This window comes from Theobroma umbraticum, unplaced genomic scaffold (assembly GCF_002168275.2).
Source record: "Theobroma umbraticum cultivar Fairchild unplaced genomic scaffold, ASM216827v3 scaffold_228.0, whole genome shotgun sequence".
Taxonomy (NCBI): Eukaryota; Viridiplantae; Streptophyta; class Magnoliopsida; order Malvales; family Malvaceae; genus Theobroma; species Theobroma umbraticum.
Genome location: NW_018397274.1, coordinates 2650949 through 2671931, shown reverse-complemented (window position 1 = coordinate 2671931; position 20983 = coordinate 2650949). Strand labels below are relative to the sequence as shown.

General features: G+C 35.4%; 3 protein-coding genes across 3 annotated transcripts; all 3 read left to right on the top strand.

Moving 5' to 3' along the window:
* The first annotated feature begins 546 nt into the window (after positions 1 to 546).
* On the top strand, positions 547 to 2012 carry J8 (Chaperone DnaJ-domain superfamily protein). The gene is made up of 3 exons (XM_021442594.2): positions 547 to 911; positions 1031 to 1099; positions 1594 to 2012. The coding sequence occupies exons 1-3, from the start codon at positions 708 to 710 to the stop codon at positions 1774 to 1776; spliced, it is 456 nt and encodes a 151-aa protein (XP_021298269.1). The 5' UTR covers positions 547 to 707; the 3' UTR covers positions 1777 to 2012.
* A 6976-nt stretch (positions 2013 to 8988) lies between these two features.
* On the top strand, positions 8989 to 15710 carry LOC110427111 (magnesium transporter MRS2-1). Its single transcript, XM_021442524.1, has 7 exons — positions 8989 to 9293; positions 9385 to 9462; positions 10217 to 10816; positions 14361 to 14489; positions 14615 to 14947; positions 15039 to 15086; positions 15264 to 15710. The coding sequence occupies exons 3-7, from the start codon at positions 10223 to 10225 to the stop codon at positions 15492 to 15494; spliced, it is 1335 nt and encodes a 444-aa protein (XP_021298199.1). The 5' UTR covers positions 8989 to 9293; positions 9385 to 9462; positions 10217 to 10222; the 3' UTR covers positions 15495 to 15710.
* A 1627-nt stretch (positions 15711 to 17337) lies between these two features.
* On the top strand, positions 17338 to 19359 carry LOC110427234 (magnesium transporter MRS2-1-like). Its single transcript, XM_089785465.1, has 5 exons — positions 17338 to 17784; positions 17897 to 18023; positions 18097 to 18458; positions 18581 to 18628; positions 19129 to 19359. Exons 1-5 carry the CDS (start codon positions 17338 to 17340, stop codon positions 19357 to 19359), a joined length of 1215 nt encoding a protein of 404 aa, XP_089641591.1.
* The last annotated feature ends 1624 nt before the right edge of the window (positions 19360 to 20983 follow it).

The following is a 20983-nucleotide window of genomic DNA, read 5'->3' as shown; positions in this document are numbered from 1 at the left end:
CAATGATAAAAAATTAAGGTCAAATGTAGTTACCTAATACCTTAAATTACAAGCATACATTTGATGGTTTTATTAATTGTTGGGGAAGGATTCAAGAATGAAGGCCTTACCTAACAATGTACATATCATTTGCTTATGATTTGTTTAATGCATATTATTTTTAAAATAAAACAAAATCAATATTTCATTTAATATTTTATAATTTCAAAATAAAAAATAAAATGGAAACTTCCTTAAAAGGGATTACAATAGAAAAAAATAAAAGATAGAGGGAATGATTGAAATAACAAAAGATAAAGAATATACTTAAAATAAACCTTTCCCGTTACGAAATTTGGTAAACCTTGACAACGTAAACAACAGCCAAAACAGAAGTCACCCCTTCTGAGTAGATAAGTCTTTGGTTCCCCACTCTCTCTCTCTCCCCCAACCCCACAAGCCATGACTTTCCTACACGTCACCCCCCAAGCCGGTCCCTTTGGATAAGGACCCTCCCTTCTCTCCCATCAACTTTTCCCTCTATAAATGTAACCCTCTCCTCGTTTGAACAGTCCCTCCATATCTATTATTACACTATTCCTTTTGGATTATCAATCAACCCCGTCCATTTTCCAAAAGCAGCTTTTTATTGTTTTTTCTTTTCATTTTTGAGCTTTGGGTTGTTTTGGCTTTTAATATTTGAGTTTGGGTTCATTTTGTTTCTGACAATGGCGAGTGCTGTCCGGATGATTGGTAGGAACGGTTCTTCTTCATGGATGCAAGTTAAGGAAAAGGGAAAGAAGAAGACTGTGATCAGAGTAAGAGTTCGTTGCTCGGCCTCTTCTGTGATGGATCCGTACAAAACCCTTAGGATCCATCGTGGTGCCTCTGAATCTGAGGTCAAAAAGGCCTTCAGGCAACTTGCCCTTCAGGTACTTTGAATCCCTTCTTTCTTCTTTCTATTTCTAATGAAAGTTTCATTTCCTGTATTGATTTGATTGTGGGAATTTATTGGTCGATTGATGGGGTTTGTGTTTTTGATTCGTTTCAGTATCATCCGGACGTTTGCAGAGGAAGCAATTGTGGGGTTCAGTTTCAAACGATTAACGAAGCTTACGATGTATGTGTTCTTTCCTCATATCAGATACTTCTTATAAACAGTTTTGGGTATTATTAAGATTTAGTTTTATTTTCTTGCCCTTTATGTTATGAATCAGAAATTAGGAGTATCTAATATGAGCCAAAAAGAAAAGGAAAGAAAAGAAAGAATTAATGATTGAGAGCAAACGACGTGGCACTAAATTATTGGTCAAGTTCATGACTAATTTCCTTTAGTTTGGAAAATGCTGTTTCAGTTTGGATGATTTCCACCCTTTTTAACTTGTTAAAGAAACACACGGTATATTCGGGTGGTTTGTAACATGCAGCCAACCCTAATGATGTAGATGGGGCCACCGCCCCTCATTATGACCCAAACCATTTACCTGAGGAGTCAATAATTGACATTTAGTAGAGATAAGTATTGTTTTGTCCACACCTGTCAGGGGACAATCCTCTGTTCATGTAGTGCAGACTAGTATACAAGTGTTATCTGATATTGGTGGCGCTCTGCAGATTGTGATGAGCAATTTCAGAGGGGAATCGATCGAGTCACGGATGTACGAGGCGTTTGATGAAGGGATCGATGAGCCAATGAGAGGCATGGACGATCCGGATTGGGATATGTGGGAAGAATGGATGGGATGGGAAGGAGCCGGAATCCGTGACTACTCATCCCATATAAATCCTTACATTTGAACAAAAATTGTAAATTAATCTTATGCATGGAGTAATGACCCCACAGCCTTGCAACACCCCAAAAATGGTGGTTGTCCCTTTGTACATAATGATTGTGGGATGAATCATTTGTCTTTGTATATGTGTATGTATATATAAGTGCCCTAAAAGCTGGGAGAACAAACGCTTGATGCTTCAATTTGTTATGCTCAGCAAAACCATCAGAAATATAAATAAAATTGAGTTATCTTCGCTTCCATCTTTTGCTATTAAGTTTTGGTAGAATTTGAGTGTGTACAAAAGCAATGGACTAACTGAAAAAAAGGGGAAAAAAAGGGGGCAGGATATGGCCCATAGGCACAGATTGACACCGAAATTACCCAAGCATGAAATGGTTTGAAATCAAACCCATTGATGGGATTGGGCAAGGAATATGCCAAAGCGACAAAAGCATTGGGCATTGGCACCTGGAAAAGCATCTTCCTACTGCAGCATGGTACAATGCACCTTAATTTTCTGGTGCCAATTGCCGTCACAGAGATGTCGTGTGACATTAACACTGTGTTTGCCTAATATCTACGCAATCATAACTCATATCAAAACCTTAATCTAGTGGTCGTTATTCTCGTTTGTCATAATGTCATGGTCCCAATTGAAAGCTCTGAATTTCACATACACCATTTTCAATTTGAGACAATCATGAGACTAGCAAGTTAAAATGAACAATATTTCATAAATTAAAATAAATAATGTCAATTGGTATTGAAGCATAATTTAAAATATTAGAGATATGTCCTTGAGAAAAGAGGGTCTTTTTTTTAATAGAATTTTTATTAATTTCTAATCATTCTTGAAAAACACACTTCTAACAAGTCATTGAACAGCATAGAATTGACTTCTAGATGAGGTACATCATAAAAACTAAAACTATTATCTCAATTAAATCCAATGTTGGCCATGCCATCTGCTACCATATTCCGTTCTCGATAAATATGAGAAATCTTCACCTCCCAGTCGAGTTGCAGCAATCTGCGAATAGAGTCCAATAAGTCATAATTCGCACATGGATGTGATGCATTGGCGGTAATTGCCTGAACCACGATTTTATTGTCCACCTGTAGCCATATCCTACGAAATCCTTTATCCCTTACTATATGAAGACTGTGTAAGACTCCTTATAATTCAGCTATATAAGAAGAACACCTTCCCAACTTTGCAGCAAAGCTGCCTAACCAATATCCGTTATAATCACATAGAACACCACCTGTAGCAGCTAAGTTAGTACTGCGACGTAATGCGCCATTTGAGTTTATTGCCACCCAACCTTGCGGAGGATTTTGCCATCCTACTAGCATTTCTCTTTTATAGCCGTTTGGACTACTACGTGTGCAAGGAATTGTGACAACATTATGCGATGCAACAGCAAGACCTTTTAGCATTGATAACTTACCAGCCAAAGGGACCAATTTGCCTTCAAAAACTTTAACATTCCTCCACTTCCAAATATACCAGCATGTGAATCCAAATAGAATAGCCTAGGGAATACTGTCAACACAAAATATTATAATCTTTTAGATTAGCTATCAGCCAATCTGATAATGATAATACAAAGAAGTTCCCGTGATCCATTCGTGTTCCCAATTTCAACCATACCTCTTTTGCATGTGGGCAATCTCTTAAGAGATGCAGGACTGATTCATCCGATAATGAGCATAAAACACAAGAAGGCGAGGATGACATGTTTCTTTTCCTTCGTTCCAAATTTGTCAATAATTTACCATGAAGACATTGCACTAGGAAGGTACGTATCCGTTGAGGGCTATCCCATTTCCACGCAATATCTCATTTTTTACTTGGTTGTCCTAGATAGTCTGGATAATCCTTTCTCAACAACTCATATGTTGACGCTACAGTGTAAACCCCTGAAGCTGATGGAGCCCAGTATGGAGTATCCGGCTTCAAAGATAACGATGGAGGAAGTACCATCAGGATTTTACTCACTAATTCACCAGGTAGGCAGGTAGTTAGCTTCTCTTGATCCCACTCTCTAGTATCTAATAAGAACTCTCGAACATAGCAATTCTCACTTGAAACAATACTAGGAAGGTGGCCCTGTTCGGCAAGAGTGGTATCCTCAAACCAAACATCCTTCCAGAAACGGGTCGAGAGACCATCGCCTAAGACCCAATGTATATTATTATTGAAACTACTCCACAGCTTACTTAGTGAATTTCAAGTCTGCGATGCTCCATAACGGAAGATTGAGTTGGGCCGTTGATCAATATTAAAATCATACTTCCCACTGAGAATGCTAACCCATAAGGCCTTGGGTCGAGTCACTAGTTGCCATACCAATTTCATTAAGAAGGCATTGTTCATCAAATGTAACCTTTTCACTCCCATCCCACCTTCCTCCTTGGGTCTACATATTTGATTCCACCTAATTAAATGGATACATTGGTGGTCAACTTCTCCACCCCAAAGAAAATTACGACAGTACCGCTCAATTCGTTTACAGCATTCTAGAGGAACAAAAACTGTTTGCATCACATAATATGGAATAGTAGATAGTACTGATTTTACTAGTGTAAGTCTACCAATAAAGGACAATGAAGAAGCTTTCCAACTGCTCAATTTACTTTTCATTTTATCCTTTAGAAACTTAAAAGATGTAATACCTTTCCTTCCTTGAAATAGTGGTACACCTAGGTAGGTGCCTGAGTTCCTAGAATAAGAGAAACCTGAACAGTTCCTAAGGTTCTCAATACATTCCCTAGAAACATTTGCCGAGCAGCAAAAGGAAGATTTCTGAACACTTACCTTTTCCCCTGAGCAAACACAAAAATCGCCTAAGACCCCATTAATAATCCTCATTTGATCAACTAAAGCTTCTGCAAATAAGATGAGATCATCATTGGCAAAGAAGAGATGAGAAATAGGAGGATAGTGTCGACCCAATTTAATTGGTTTCCACAACCCCTGTTCCATTGCTTTATTAATAGCATGTGATAACCTTTCAATACATAAAACAAATAGATATGGGGAGAGTGGATCACCTTGTCTCACACCTCTAGATGGTGTAAAGGATTCAGAAGGCACACCATTCCAAAGGATCTGACAACTGGAATATTTCTACCTTTGGATCAACACATCAATAAGTTGGCCAGGAATGCGTGCGTCAAGTAACGTATCATGTATGAATTCCTAATAGAGTCTGTCATAAGCCTTTTCTAAATCAATTTTCAACATCATCCACCCCACCTTACCTTTTTTCCTTCTAAAGGAGTGCATAACTTCTTGAGTCACTATTACATTATCAATGATTGCTCGCTCCGGGATGAAGCTAGACTGGGTTTCTGCTATTAATGTAGACATATATGGTTTTAATCTATTAGTTATTACCTTCATTTATACCTTGAAAATGACAAGTGATAAACTAATAGGTCTGTATTATGAGACATATTCTAGATACCTAGCTTTTGGAACTAGGACAATGAGAGATTCACATAGCTCATTCCCAATCTTACCACTTGTGAATACTGTCTGAACATACCTGACAACACTCGAACCCACTACATCCCATTGACTTTGGAAAAACAAGGCGTGTATCCCATCAATACCAAGAGCTTTCACAGGCTTCATGTCAAATAAGGCATCATGTACTTCTTTGTCACAAACCAGTGCAGTCAATTTATCATAATCAGACTTATTCATAAAAAGAAATTTACCACTAATAGGATAGGCTGGTAAGGTTTTTGTATCCTTAGAGTACAGCTTTTGAAAGAAATCAACAGTGTGTAGTCTCATTTCTTCTTGTCCTTCTAACCACGTACCATATGTGTTTCTTAATTGTAAAATCTTTCCCTTGTTTCTTCTCTTTACTGCCCGAAGATGGAAATATTTAGTATTCTTTTCACCTAGTTTCAGCCAGTCCGCCTTGGATTTTTGCATCCAGTATACCTCTTCCTGTTGAATAGTTAACTCATATTCCTTATGTAGCTTTACATGGGAAAAGCCATGGCAGGCTTGGAATTGGAATCTCAACTTCGATCTATAACTCCCCTCGCCTCTAATGAAATTAAACATGGTCTATGGTCAGATTGGATTCGGGGAAGATGTTGAATAGTCGTTTTCATGATACTTTAGTCTCCAGCATGTTGCAGAGTGTCCTGTCAATTCTTTCAGAAACTAACCCTCTCTTCCATGTGTACTTTGGCCCATTAAAGCCGAGATCAACTAGGCCATATGCATTAACAAACCGCTAAAAGTATGGACAAGGCCTACTACCTGTAATGAACCACCGACCTTTTCATAAGCATAGAGAAAAGCATTAAAGTCCCCAGATAATAGCCACAGAGAAGAGACGTGTTCTGCAAAGGAAGATAATTTTGTCCACAATGTTCTTCTATTCCTATAATCTGGGTGTCCATACACTGCTGTTAATATCCATGAGCTGCCACAACCATCTCGGATGTTTAGGTGGATACATTGATCGTGGTTACGAATTACTGAGATCTGCAAGTGTTCCTTCCATAAAATCCATATGCTTCTTGAGAATTTAGATGCTTCAACCCTATGTGATCTGTCAAATTTTATGGAATGAATAATTTTATCTGTGATGGTGTCACTAACCTTTGGCTCTAACAAGACCATGATTGAGAAGTGGTGCATCCTCTGTAGATCATTAACAAAATGAGGAAATCCTCTATCACTAGCCCCCTGACAATTCCAAACAAATATTTTTAGATTCATAAATAATAGTATAACAAGAAAGTGAGGTTAAGGCAACCTCCTTATTAACCTCATGCGCCGTACTCATTTGACATTCATCAATGGCTACCACACCATGGGCAAAATCACCCTTCCCTTCCATCCATTTAATACCCGGTTGAACTGTTTTCTCCTTCAATAAGGAAAGAGAGGGTGAGAAGCTTTGAGAACCATTGTGTTTAGCTCTGGCTTTTTTCTTCAAGGAAGATCGTTGTAGGCGAATATTCCCAGTCTTACTTGATTGTTTGACTTCACCTTTCGATAAAAGGATGCCTCCATTCATTTATACGTTAGTAACCTTTGTGCTGTGATTATCCATTGTATATATTATCACATTGCTTGAACCAGCTTTATCCATGGGTGATATTGCTGAATGTTTGGTTAGGTACACAAACTTCTGCTTGCAGATTATTCGATCCATGTTGTAAAATAGGTCTAGGGATCTGACTGTTAAACAAGTTACTGCCTTTCTACACCATGCTGTATGGTCTTCCGCACATTCATCTGTCTCTACCATCAGATCATCTGGTTCAACTGGTTCAACACCGTTCTTAGTACCACTAGACTTCAAATCAATCGTGGGAGCTAATTCAATCACCGTAGAAGCTTGTGGAGTTGAGGCAGTATTGTTGAGATCCCAGCAAGAGCCATGAATTTTACATCAGTTGTGGTATTAGAGTGACACTACGATTTAAAGTTTATACTAGTTTTAATTTATGAGATATCTTTTGTGAGGTAAAACTGTAAAGTTAATAGACTAAAGTTAACAATATTTCATAAGTTAATATGAATCGTGACACATAGTCTTTGTTTTGTAGGAGTATTTTCATGTCCTCCTATAATTAGCTAGGATAGGGCATTTGGCATTTTGCTTTTGTATGCGCAAGACTGATCTCCCCATCCTTGCCTCACGAGCAATCCTTCTGCTTTGTTTCACTTCTAATTTGATTAGAGGGCCACAAGCCGAATTGTTTTCTATTGGGCCAATGCTTTCAAGTCTCAAGGAGGGAGGAGGCAGCCTTTGCCAATTAAGCATGAGGACTCATCTATCGACTCTGCTTGGAGGGAGCAAAACCTGCAAAGATTTATCAATCGACCTCAACTTTGTTATTATGGAATTAGATGCAACAACAATATTTCTTTCTTTCCTTTTCTATTTTGAAAATTCTAAGTTGATTATGTTGTATATTCTAGAAACTAGCTTTCCTCCTTGATTGGCCTTGTATTTGTTAATATAAACTTAATTTGTTTGTAAATCTAGACAAAGAAATATTATCTAATTAGCTTGTTGCAGCTCGACGAAATGGTTACATTATAAAAAGTATATAAGTGTTTAGATATTTATTTTGATACATAAAAGTAATTATAAAAATTAACATATCATTTCTGACAAAATATTTGTAGATTAAATTTACTTTGTTATTTTTTTTAAAATTTTAATTAACATTTTTATATATATACCAAATGTTATATTGTTATCTTTTATATAATTTAATACCCAACAATTAACTTTCATCAAAATTGTAAAATGATAAGACATCCCAATGTCTTGTTGTTGATTCATTTCATTTTTTTTCCTAGAAGTTGGACAAATATTAAAGCAACAAATTTAATATAATAATAATACATAGTATTAGATGAATTTTTGTCTTTACGTGTGTTTGAAGTATCTATTTAATTGTAATTATAATATTAAGGTCTACTTCAAAAAGGTATTCTCAATTTAAAGCCTCCTAAATTAAGGAATAAAGGGAAGAATAAAACAAAAGAATAAGAGTACAGTGTAATTGTATTGTACAAAGATATTTGGGTATAAAATTGAGATGTAAATAGATTTTTATTATATGGGTATTTGAGAATATTTGTCTTGAAAATATAAGATTTAAGTATTTTAGATTTAATGATGAGGTGAGTTTGGATAAGACTTTTAATACCCAATTTGGATTCAAGTAAGTTTCAGATATTATCTTTAACATAACCTAAACTTGAACTTGTTCAAAAATTTATAATATGTGATATTCAAATATCTTTACTTTTATCATAACTTTTTTTTATAAATTAACAAATATAAAATTAATCTTTTATATAATTTTGAATTATTTAAGTTATTTTTTAAGTTATTAATTATATATTTAATAGATTCGAGTAATTAATAAATAATGCTATATTATTAAAGTTTACTTTTAAATAATATTTTATTATTTTATTCAAATTTACTTGTTTGTTAAAAATAAAGGGAGTGAGTAACTTACTTGTTTACCTTCCTACTAAAATTACTTTAATTATTATTATTATTTTCCATATTTTGAGTTTAAAAGAAAGAAAGGAAAAATCGACGGGTAGCCCGCCCAACCCCACCCAACCCATCCGGGGAACCCATTTACAGTCTGCCACTTGCCAAGAGGAAAGAGACGTAATTTAATCGTTTTTCCTGTTCCTGAAAAACCCAGACGCATACACAGAGAGACAGACAGAGAGAGTCACAGACTAACGGAAGTAACAAACCAACAAAAACGCTCTTCGCATCGTACCCTTTTTTTTTTTTTTCTAATTTATTAAAACCAAAATCTTCAATCATAGATTCTCCAGTAAGATTCGCGGCTTAGCTAATTGAGTAATAATTACACCGCCCTCTTATATTTTATTTTAATTTTATTTATAAAAAAAAGTATTAAATGAAAATTTCGCATTGGAAGGGGAGATTCTCTCTTTCTTGCGCAATCTTCCTCTTCACATCTTTCTCTCCTCGATAATCCGCTGCTGCCAAGGTGCTTTTCCAAATCTAGGGTTTCCTTTCTCTTTTCTGTAATCTTTGGTGTTGTTATAATTTGATTTACTAATCTAATCGTTTATTCGCAGCTTAATTATTTAACGGCTGTGATTATATCTTCTTCGCCTTCATCTGGTAGCTAGCTAATCTTAGTTTACTTGTTCGAGGTAAGTTTGTTTCTTTTTTCTCCTTGAAATTATTTGATTATTCATTGCTGTTTCATTAGTTAGTTATGCTTGAGTCCTGTGTTGGAATTTAATGGATTTTGCTCTTTATTTTCAATTTCTTTTTGTTTTAATTGTTCCTTTTTAGTTCAATCATAAGCTTATGGAGGGTTAATAGGCTATTTCGAGGTAGCATTTTGGTTGATATCCTGAATTCTTGATTTGTAATTTTGTCATTCTTATGCTGAGTTATTCATGGTTTAATTGATGTTTAATCTCAGGCTGTGTAAAAATAACATTGTTTTGTTATTAAGGCTTCTAAATGCATAAACAAAAGCCAATGAGGCCTTGTCCCAGTGGAGAGGAAGAGGTCCCTGGGTCAAGTCCCTCTACATGTGGGTTTAGTCCAGCTTTAAATTAGATTTGTCCAGTTATATGCTGGTTTGTCTATTTGGTTTATTTAATTGATTTCTTCTGTCAGATGCAATGCGTGATTATGATTGTAATTTCTAACTGTACTTGTGACTTCGTGTAAATGCATAAACAAACATGATTAATCTAACTGTATAATTGTGTATTCAAGCTGTAAAGTAAAATGGTCCTTGGTTATTGAATTTTTTTTTATACAGATATAAATTAGTTGCTTTTAGATTTTAGTTGGAAAAGTGGGCTTGTTGAAACCAATTTTTATATGGGGTCTTTTTTGAGAACTTGTTTGTGTAGTGTTGTCATTTAATGGTTTTGTAATGTTTTTCAGAATTATATGTTAATGGCGGAACTCAAAGAGCGTCTGCTTCCTCCAAAACCTCAATCAGCTGTAAACCTTAGAGATGCTTCTTATCGGGCATCTGCTTCTGGACGTCAACCTTTCCAAGGAATGGATTTATTGGGGTTAAAGAAGCGGGGTCAAGGACTTCGATCTTGGATCCGTGTTGACACATCTGGGAATTCCCAGATTATTGAGGTTGACAAGTTCACTATGATGCGTCGTTGTGATCTACCAGCCCGGGATCTACGGCTTCTTGATCCTTTGTTTGTTTACCCCTCAACAATCCTTGGTAGAGAGAAGGCTATTGTTGTAAATTTAGAGCAGATACGGTGTATTATCACTGCTGATGAGGTTCTACTCTTGAATTCCCTTGATAGCTATGTTTTGCAGTATGTTGTGGAGCTACAAAGGCGACTAACAAGTGGAGTAGGTGAGGTTTGGCAATCAGAGGGTCCTGAGTTGAACCGAAGAAGAAGCAGTAGGAGTTTTGACAATTCATTTGGGAGCACATCCCCCGATTATTTGCCCTTTGAGTTTAGGGCTCTTGAAGTTGCTTTGGAAGCTGCCTGTACATTCCTTGATTCACAGGTGCGTGAAAGGGGAAACTGAAATGTCTTGTTGTGTTTGAATTTACTGAGTGATGTTTAAAAAATGGTACTTCTTTGAGTATAGACTTGTGCTCCTAAAATTATTCACCTGAGAATATAGCCTGCTGAAAATGGAATGGTTGAAAATTTTTGTTTCAATTCATGAATTGGAGATTGAACCTAAAAAGAAGCATGTGTAGGACGATGCAAGTATCTGGTTTCTTAAAACTGATTAAAGTTGTTGGACTTGACAACATCCTCTCTCTCTCTCTCTCCCCATCTTCCCACCCCCTCCTCTTTTTGCCACAAACATAGACAATCCCTTAATATAAATAATGCCTTTTTTTGTTTTGTGATTAAGTATCAGTTTTGTTTTGATGACTCTTATTTATTTATTTTTTAAGAAATTGGCCGGAAGACATATTAGTTGCACATTTTCTTTTTGATTCTTGGGTGAGCTAATGTAAATTAAGGAAATGACATAAGGCATATAACACCAAGTCATATGAAATAATATTTGCACATTCTTGTTATTTTCTTTTGACTGGGTTTTTCTTCATTATCAATTATTGTTAAGACGCTAATATAAATGAGATAGAGAAGAGGCATTTTTTTTTTTTTTGTATTTGTATTTGGCTGCTATATTCAAATTTCCTGGCTGCGAAAGATCTTTTCTGCAATACATGCACATGTGTTTGTTAAGCAAAGTCTCCCATTAACTTTAGTGTAGAATAAAATATATTTCTTTGTTATTTCTTTTGTTAGGTAAGGATTCTTTAAAACTCAATTTTTTCATGCTCCTTGTTACAGATTAAGAGTACATCTAGGGAAATTGTGCTGAATTAGTCTTCATATTTTTTGATGTTCTTTTTGAATCTCACCGGACTAGCAGGCACATACCTGACAACTATATTGTTCATTATCTTGTTAAGTATGGAGTCATGTTCCAGGTTAAAGATTAAAGAATGTTGTCCAGAGAACTTGTATTGAGCTATTATCTCTTTCCATCAACATACTTTTGATGGTGTGGTTGAGTTCACCTTGAACTAAAAGACGCATACATATCTATAGGGCACCTGATATTTTTAAATATACTTTAAGACATTTCGATCGGAAGGTATTGTGAGATGTAAGAACTTTGATGGGTAGGTGAAGCAAAACATCAATAACACATAAGCTTTAATCTGGTACCTTCGATCTATATAATTGCCCGTAGAGGTGTCTATTGGGAAGATTGCGTAGGATCGGTTAGGTTGTTATGGATTGGGTCAATTTTAGGTTTTGACTTGTGATTTTTCCTGATCATTTCAGCTTTGGATCATCAAGCTTTGGAGTTACTTTGGGTTGTGTTTTGGTGGGTTGGGCTAGTCTGGAAGTTCAGGTCAATTCTTGCCACATTGTACTATTTTGCTCTGCAAGCAAATAGTAAGTGCATTGGAATCAGGGTTGGATTTGGGTTCTGGTTATTTAAGGTTTAGGTCTTTACAAGCTTGGGCCAAGGTTGGCTTGTTGACTTTTTTAGTAATTTCGGTTGGGCTGGTTTGGGCTTCAGCTGGGTTGTGCAGGTGAATTAGGTCGGGTAAGGTTTTTTCCACCTCTAGTTCCCTAGGAGAGAGAAAAGCACTACCATGGATATTTCGGTTCTCTAAGTTCCAAGCTTTGAGCTTAATCTATTTCTTTTTGAAGCCATAAGAGAAAATGCAAGTTTGAGAATGGAAGATAATTTTCCCTGCAAGTTCAAGCCGTAGATCCTTTCTTCTTATTCGTAGATAAGTTCTCTGACATCATGCTATCCTAGCTACTTGTAGATATATTGGGATTAGTTTTCTGTGGTCTTTTTCAAAGACTCTTGATCTTTACTTTCTCCCCTTTCCTGGATAGTGAATAGAAATTCTTAGCATCATAAATATTTTCCATCTGGAGTGCCTATCAAATGAAAACTTAACTAGTTTAAAGTGACTTTTTAAAAAATTAAATAACAAAATTTTTTCTGATCTCAATTAGCAATTATCAGTTTGATTCAAACCTCTTTCTTATGCTTCTTTGCATTGCTTAAGGACTTGAGAGAAAATTTGAATATCATTTTAATGGATTAAACAAAGTTTTAGAAAAAGTATATTCTCGTAGGGTCCATTGTTCTTTTTGTTTAAAAACTTTTGAGCATCATTGTCTCATGTTAAATAATTATATCTTGTGGGTGTTTGATTGATAAATTTCACCCAATCTGTATGCATTTTTCTGCTAAAAACTATGTATTTATTTGTGCGTGCTATGCAATACATTAGATATAGAGAATGTGAAATTTTGTTTTTATCTGCCTGTCTCTAAAGTGGTAATCTATGAGGTGATCTTATGTGTGGATGGAGAGGCTCACAAATTTCAAGGGTGATTACAACAAATAAATCAATAATTGTGTCTTGGGAAAAAGATGTCTTGAGAATGGGATGATGCATTTGTAAATTAATTGCAGATTCTTCAGTAGCTCTCATGAAATTTGTATCTGGAGCAACCTTTTATTCCGTTTAAAGTAGCAACTAATCAAAGGCGAAAAAGATTCTTGAGACTGGAATGATGGATTTAAATTGTCGATGATAGAATATAGAAAATTTTAGAATTTGTGTATTTCCTTTTGGGTGGCGACAGCAACTGAAAGAACTCTGAGTTTTGTGACCTCCATCAAGATATTTTTTGGAGAGAATCATGATCACCTGTTATGGTGGATCTGATAATATGTGGGGCTAGCTGAAATAAATTGTTGAAAGCCTTTGTAGCTTGTACTAGCAAGAAATCTTCCACTTTATTAGAATTTGAGGTTGAACCTGCGTAGGTGAAATGACTCAACTCAAAGATGTAACCTTTAATATGCAATTTTGCTGTGAACTTTCCTGCCCAGGCAGGCCACTGGGAAGAGAGGCAGCTAATTCCTAAGCTGAATTGCTAGGGTATTGTACCATCCGGTTTCTAGATTTTCTGTTTGTTTTTTCTTGAATCATGAATGACTTTCATGGCATTCTTGTTGTCTTGTATTTCTTAAAGTTGAAATTAACCTTTTTATTGCATCCCAGCCAAATATGCCACAAGGCAGTCATGCCATAACTCATATTTCGTTGAGAGAATCTTTAATATATTCTGTTTCCCTTTGTGCTCTTATTATAGTGTGTTGTGTTGTCACATGTTTCAAACACAGTTCCTATGTGATATCTCTTTTTTTTTTTTTTCACTTTTTGTTAAGTCCTCCTAAGTATGGATTATGTTTGAACAATGATATGGATTTTTGGCATCTTGGTGGATGCAGGGGATATATCAGATGAAACAGTAGTTATTAGAATGGATTTCTTGGATAATTGAACTATCAAAATTTGACTACTAATTCATATATTAGCTGTTGTCCATTCTAATCATCACATTTTAGAAATGAACACAGTTCCTAGTTGGTCTACTGAGTCCTTTCTTTAGGAATTATCACTTTTTGTACCATCAACATATTCTGTTGTACGCATTTGATTACTTTTGAGCAAGTTGGTAACTCATTTTATGTTCCAAAGGCAGCAGAATTAGAAATTGAAGCATATCCACTATTGGATGAGCTTACATCAAAGATCAGCACGTTAAACTTGGAGCGTGTTCGCCGATTAAAGAGCAGACTTGTTGCATTGACTCGAAGAGTTCAGAAGGTATAGAGTATACGTATCTTCTGTTCTCTCTCCTCTTCCCCCCTCTTTTTTTCCCCTTCTTGTTTGCAGGTAAATGATAGCCTTACGTCTTCTGATACTTTCCCACTCTTTGGGTATCCATTTAGGTTAGAGATGAGATAGAGCAGCTAATGGATGATGATGGAGATATGGCTGAAATGTATCTTACTGAGAAGAAGAGTAGGATGGAGTCATCATTTTATGGTGATCAATCTTTGATGGGATTCAGATCAATTGATGGACTCTCTATTTCTGCTCCAGTTTCTCCTGTTTCTTCACCTCCCGAAACCCGCAGGCTGGAGAAAAGCTTGAGCATTGCAAGGAGCCGCCATGAGAGCATGAGGAGTTCAGAGAGCACTACAGAGAGTATAGAAGAGCTGGAGATGTTACTGGAAGCATACTTTGTTGTCATTGATAGCACCCTAAATAAGTTGACATCGGTAGGCATAGCACTTATTGCAGTCTTTAGTCCTTTTCATCTTCCCTTCTCTAGGAGTGTTATAAATATTAGTTTTTTTCTTCTTGTTTCAGTTGAAGGAATACATTGATGACACAGAGGATTTCATTAACATTCAGCTGGTATGTGCTTTTTTATCCTTGATAGAAAAGTTTGTTACTAAGAAATATTATTTTTCTTTCTGTTTATGTTTGAACCCCAACCTTTCCTCCACTGCTGCTACTGATGATTTTGTCTTTCGGGGAAGGAGAAATTTGTGGAAAAGCATATTGAACTTATGGAGAAAGTTTGGGTTGCAGGATAATGTTAGAAACCAGCTGATCCAATTTGAACTGCTACTCACAACGGCGACGTTTGTGGTTGCGATATTTGGGGTGGTAGCAGGAATATTTGGCATGAACTTTGCAATACCAATGTTTGATGACCCAGGTGCGTTTAAGTGGGTGCTCATAGTTACTGGGATATGCGGGATCATCATATTTTGTGCATTTGTGTGGTTCTTCAAGTACCGACGACTTATGCCCCTATAAAGGAAATAAAAGACGCAGTTTTCCCATCATTGTTGTTATCAATCATGTACCCTGTACATGGATGAAAGAAGATGGCTCTCTATTTTTAGAGCCAATTCTTTAATTGGAGTCGCCCATGTTGAACTTGAAATAGGAAATGGGGGAATGACACTTGCAAGAGATAATCCCCCAACAGGTGTTAACGATTATCAAGTGCAAATATGCAATTTTATTGAATTTTCGATTCTACCATTGTGAATAGTATAGTATTTACCAATTCTTGCAACCAAACGAAATGGAAAGCATTATTCTATTGCCTTCAACCAAACGAAAATCTGGGTGCCCTTTGCTTTCTTGCAAGTCTCTAATGTTCATTGATGAATCAAAGTTACCTTTAACAAAACGCATCTGAACAAACAGGGAAGTTGATTTCATTTGCACCCAAATGCCAATGCAGAGGATTTTCTTTTGATTCCAAGTCACTCCACCAAGCTTCGGACTTGCCACCTATTTCTTCATATTATTCCAAGTCACTTGATTTTTACATATCTATTCACTCTCTGTTAACACCGCTAACATCAAATACATAGTTTCATTCCTGTTCTACTTTATTATTATTATTATTTTGTGAATCAAACATGTTATAATAATATTTTTAAAAGATATACAATACTTAAAATAGAATTTCTCAACTACATATTCAGAAAATTAAATTCAATTAAGCTTTTTTTATTTCCCAATTCCATTTGGTCAAATTCTTGTGTTTAATATTTTTAGTCAAACATCAATTCTCATTTTATACAATGTAGTGTTGACGTAATTTGTTACTATGTCATGATAGATAATGACATGATAATATGATCATATGATATATTTATATATATATATATATAAATTTATATTCATTTTCTATATTAAAATATTATACTTTTTTTTTTAAAAAATAATAATAAAAATTTAAATTAGTTTTTTTTAAAAGATGTGATGGATAGACCCTAAAGTTAAAAATTTAAATTATCAACTCTTTGTATATGTTTATTGAGTAGTTTCCACTATGCAACTTCCTTCCAGTTGGCCATATCGGTGGGGAGAGCTCAAATGGTGAATCGATTTCACCAAGTTGGCCATATCGGTTGAAAATAAAAGTTGTGAATTTAAATATTGAAATGGTGAATCAAGCAGACGTCTATAACTCCATACATTTACAGAAATAATAATAATAATAACAATAGAATGCCAATTGGATGAAAATGAAACATATGTGCTTTTCGATACTGGAAGAGGCAGGTCTGGCTTCCCAAGTTCAGTAGAGGAGGTTTTAGCCTCTTCCATCAGCAGTTGTGTGTGAAATGGTGAAAGCTGACATCAAGTGTCTGACAATTACCATCTTTACGTGCATTATGTATATCTCTACGAAGTGACCTCCTTCGAAAAATACAAAAGGATTAACTATGCAATGACGCACCCCTTGTCCCTTGTTGCTACATCAACGTTGTATTTAAGAAATCCCACATAGAATAAATATTACAATTTGGCAAGTTGACTCACCATGTTGTACGTGTGCCAATGGTTCTCTTTACTTTATATTCAGCCAAAGGGAAAAGGTCATTTAATTATTTACTCAGAGTCCACATGATCACTATTCTGGGTTTCACTTGTTTTTGATTTTGTGTCTTTTTTAATTCAATTAAAACGTCACGATTGACTTGAAAGGAAGAAATATCCAATGATTTGTGGGGAAGAAAGAAAGATAGCGAAATTAAAAAAACACTTGGATTATATATATATATATATATCTAAAACCTTATATATAGATGCTCCGTACGAGCTCTCTGCCTCAACCTTGACCTTTCCATTCCAAGGCATGGATGTATTGGAGTTGCCGGAGACAGGCCAAGGTCTCCGATCTTGGATTTGTATTGACGCGTCGGGAAATTCCCAAGTCCTTGAGATCGACAAGTTGACCATAATACGTCGTTGTGCTATATCAACTCGTGATCTACGGATTCTTGACCCCCTGTTTGTTTACCCCCCAACCATCCTTGGTAAAGAGAAGGCTATCGTTGCTAATTTGGAGAAGATACGGTGTATTATCACAGCTGACGAGGTCCTGCTCTTGAATTCCCTTGACAGAAACGTTTTGCAGTATGTGATGGAGCTGCAGAAACGACTAAGAAGCACTGGAGTAGCTGAATTGAACCCAAGACGCAGCGGTGCCAGGAGTTTTAGGAGCACGTCTTCCTATTGTCCCTTCGAGTTTAGGGCACTTGCAGTTGTTCTGGACGTTGTTTCTGGCTCACTTGATTCTGAGGTTGGTACAAATTAATAAGGGAAAACTAGAATATATAATTCCTTCGTATGTTTGATTAAATTATGTGAGTGATGGTAACTGATATGGTATGTGATCATTTGATGTTCCCAAGGCATCAGAATTAGAAATGGAAGCATATCCATTGCTCGACAAGCTCACATCAGAGGTAAGTACCTTCAACCTGGAACGAGTTCGCGGATTGAAGAGCCGCCTTGTTGCATTGACTCTAAGGTATAGAATATGTCGGCTCACCTGTCTTTCTCCTCTTCTTTTCTTTATCTTCTCTAATACTTAATTTCCCACCTTGGTTTTAGATTCGAGATGAGGTAGAGAAGATAATGGATGACGACGAAGATAAGGCTGAAATGTATCTTACTGAGAAGAAGAGAAAGATGGAATCGGCTTCAGTAATTTCTGATGATATTCAGTCTTCTCTGCTGGGAATATTCAGATCAAATGAAGGAGCCTCTGAAGCATCTGATCCTATAATATTTGCTCCTGTTTCTTCACCCTCAGGCTCCCGTAGGCTGACGAAAAACTCGAGCAGCGTCAGGAGCCGTCGCGAGAGCATGATGATGAGTTCTGAGAACGCTGCGACCAGTGTGGAAGAGTTGGAGTCATTACTGGAAGCATACTTTGTTGTCATTGATAGCATTCTTAATAAGTTGATGACGGTATGAATACAGTTCTCTAGCTAGAGAGCACCTTGGTCAACGTTTTCCAATTTTATTCCCTTGTCTAATTCTACAAAATTAATTAATAATTTATTAATTTAATCTTCTCCCTCTTGTTTCAGTTGAAGCAATACATCGATGACACAGAAAATTTCCTCAACATTCAGATGGTAAGTGATCATGCGTTTCACCTTGATTAAAAAATAATAATAAAAAAGCTAACAGAAGCGAGCATATCAGGTCTTTGATGTGACACAGAAAGATTAAGAAAAAAAAATAATCTTATGTTAGAATTATTTTAATTTTGAAATATTAAAAAAGGATTGAAGAAAGGACTAGAGGTGGCACGTCTTTTACTAATTTGTACTTTGTGACATGTTATCTCATTCAATTATATAATATTTTTGTTATATTGACAATTTCACCTCTAAAAAAAAATCATATCGACTCGCACTTATTTCAACTTTAATATCTCTTATGAAGGATTTCATATCAATTAAGAATTGAATAAGTTTTGATATTACTTGTCACGAATTTATGTTTCTGATTTAAAAAATGTATTTATTAAATAAAAAAAAATTTTATTTATAATTTTAAAATCTATCCCATCTCTTATTGATGTAAGATCTGTCACAATTTTATTAACTAATAGACTTACTCTGCTTTGCAGAATAATCTTCGAAATCGACTGATCCAGTTTGAGCTGCTACTCACATCCGCTACGTTTGTTCTTGCTGTATTTGGGATAATAATTGGAATATTTGGCATTAACTTTCCAGTACCATTATTTAATGATTCTCATACAATTAAGGTGGTCCTCATCATTACTAGCGTTTGTGGGATCATCTTATACTGTGCATTAGTGTGTTTCTACAAGTGGAGAGGGGTTCTGCTGCTATAAGGAAATTTAAGAAATAGAGTTTTGTTGTTTTATTTTATTCTTTTTGATGATTTGAAAAGTGTGAGATTCGAATCTAGTTTTTGAAACTAGAGACATATATATATTTATCATTGAATCAAACACTTTAATGTTTTTATTGTCATGATTATCAATAAAGGATGTTGTTTAGAGTGATTAGCTCTTTATTATTTAGAATTACATCACATGGATGTTAAAATTGTCTTTTTAAATGAGAATCTTGTTGAAAATGTCTTTACATTGTAATTTAAAAAATTTTAAAAAGATGGTAAAGATCATATGGTGTGGACTCAAAAGTCTATTTATGAATTTAAACAAGTTTCTCATCAATGGTATCTTAAATTTGACGCAATAATTACATTTTCTGGTTTTGATAAGAACAAAGTAGACTAATGCATATATCCCAAGATCGTGGGAGTAAGTTTACCTCTTTCTTTAGTTTGTTTGTTGATGATATTTTTTTTGTTAGTTTTTTTTTTTGAGAAAGGAGATTCGAACCCTACTCTTTAGGCAGGCAGATCATGAACCAACTAATGAATCAAATGCTCAGGTGCAATCTTTCTTGCTAGTTGTGTCTGAGCAATTTGACATGAAAGTTCTTGGGGAAGCATCCTATGTTCTTGAGTTTAAAATCCATAAAAGTAAATCCCATCACCTGTTGGGACTTTTTAGCTTGCATACATTGATCAAGTGTTATATATATTTTTATACTTGATTGCAAAGGTTGAGATGTGTTATTAAAGGTGATAAATTGAACTTGGCATAGTTTCCTAAAATGACGTTGAGTGGGAATTTATGAAACAGATGGCATATTCTAATGCAATTAGGAGCCTGATGTATGCTCAAGTGCGCATGAGGCTTAACATTGCTTATACAGTGGATCTTTTGAAAAAATATTTATTTAATCTTGACACAAACCATTAAGAAGTAGCAAAAAAGATGATGAGATATTTGAATAGGACTAAAGATTATAAGCTAGTTTGGTAACAGGTTGAACATCTTAAGTTAGAGGGTTATACAGATTCTAACTTAACCAATTGTTTAGATGATACATTTTTTATGTTGGCAAGTGGTGCAATATCTTGCAAAATTGTAAAGAAACATTTGTGACCTTATTCTTTTGACCAGCAGAATTTGTAGCATGCTATGAAGTAGTTACACAGGCTTTCTAGTTAAGAAATCTCATTTAAAGAATTGTTGCTGGTTGGCTTTATTGATGGCAGGCTTTTTATTGTGATTTTGTTCCAATCAATGATTATAAGTGTGTTTGCAGATATACGTGGAGGAGCCCGAGTTTTTTCCGTGCATGATTTTGTCCTGGCTTTGTATAATAGAAGATAAGGCAATTTGGTCAGTTTCTTTTTGCTGAACCTCGTTTCACCATGCTAGTAATTGTCTGAGTTTGTAGCACAGGGGAATTCTTGCTTGATTTTGCTGACAAGCAATGGTACTATACCTCCTAATATATCATTTTAATTGTTTGAGCTCATTTTATGTGCTGCAATGCTTTGAGTTGCTGCGGAGGTTGGTTGGTTGCTGCTATTTTGTGAATTTATTGTTGCATCGAGATTGAATGTAACTTATAGAATTTAATGTCCTTGCACGG

Excerpts from the sequence above, each read along its gene's own strand:
- LOC110427234 (XM_089785465.1), top strand. The coding sequence starts at position 17,338 with ATGGATGTATTGGAGTTGCCGGAGACAGGCCAAGGTCTCCGATCTTGG. Across the intron at positions 17,785-17,896 it reads CTGGCTCACTTGATTCTGAG|GCATCAGAATTAGAAATGGA; the intron begins GTTGGTACAAAT and ends GATGTTCCCAAG. Across the intron at positions 18,459-18,580 it reads TTCTTAATAAGTTGATGACG|TTGAAGCAATACATCGATGA; the intron begins GTATGAATACAG and ends CTCTTGTTTCAG.
- J8 (XM_021442594.2), top strand. The coding sequence starts at position 708 with ATGGCGAGTGCTGTCCGGATGATTGGTAGGAACGGTTCTTCTTCATGG. Across the intron at positions 912-1,030 it reads TCAGGCAACTTGCCCTTCAG|TATCATCCGGACGTTTGCAG; the intron begins GTACTTTGAATC and ends GATTCGTTTCAG. Across the intron at positions 1,100-1,593 it reads CGATTAACGAAGCTTACGAT|ATTGTGATGAGCAATTTCAG; the intron begins GTATGTGTTCTT and ends GGCGCTCTGCAG.
- LOC110427111 (XM_021442524.1), top strand. The coding sequence starts at position 10,223 with ATGTTAATGGCGGAACTCAAAGAGCGTCTGCTTCCTCCAAAACCTCAA. Across the intron at positions 10,817-14,360 it reads GTACATTCCTTGATTCACAG|GCAGCAGAATTAGAAATTGA; the intron begins GTGCGTGAAAGG and ends TATGTTCCAAAG. Across the intron at positions 15,087-15,263 it reads ATTTCATTAACATTCAGCTG|GATAATGTTAGAAACCAGCT; the intron begins GTATGTGCTTTT and ends TTTGGGTTGCAG.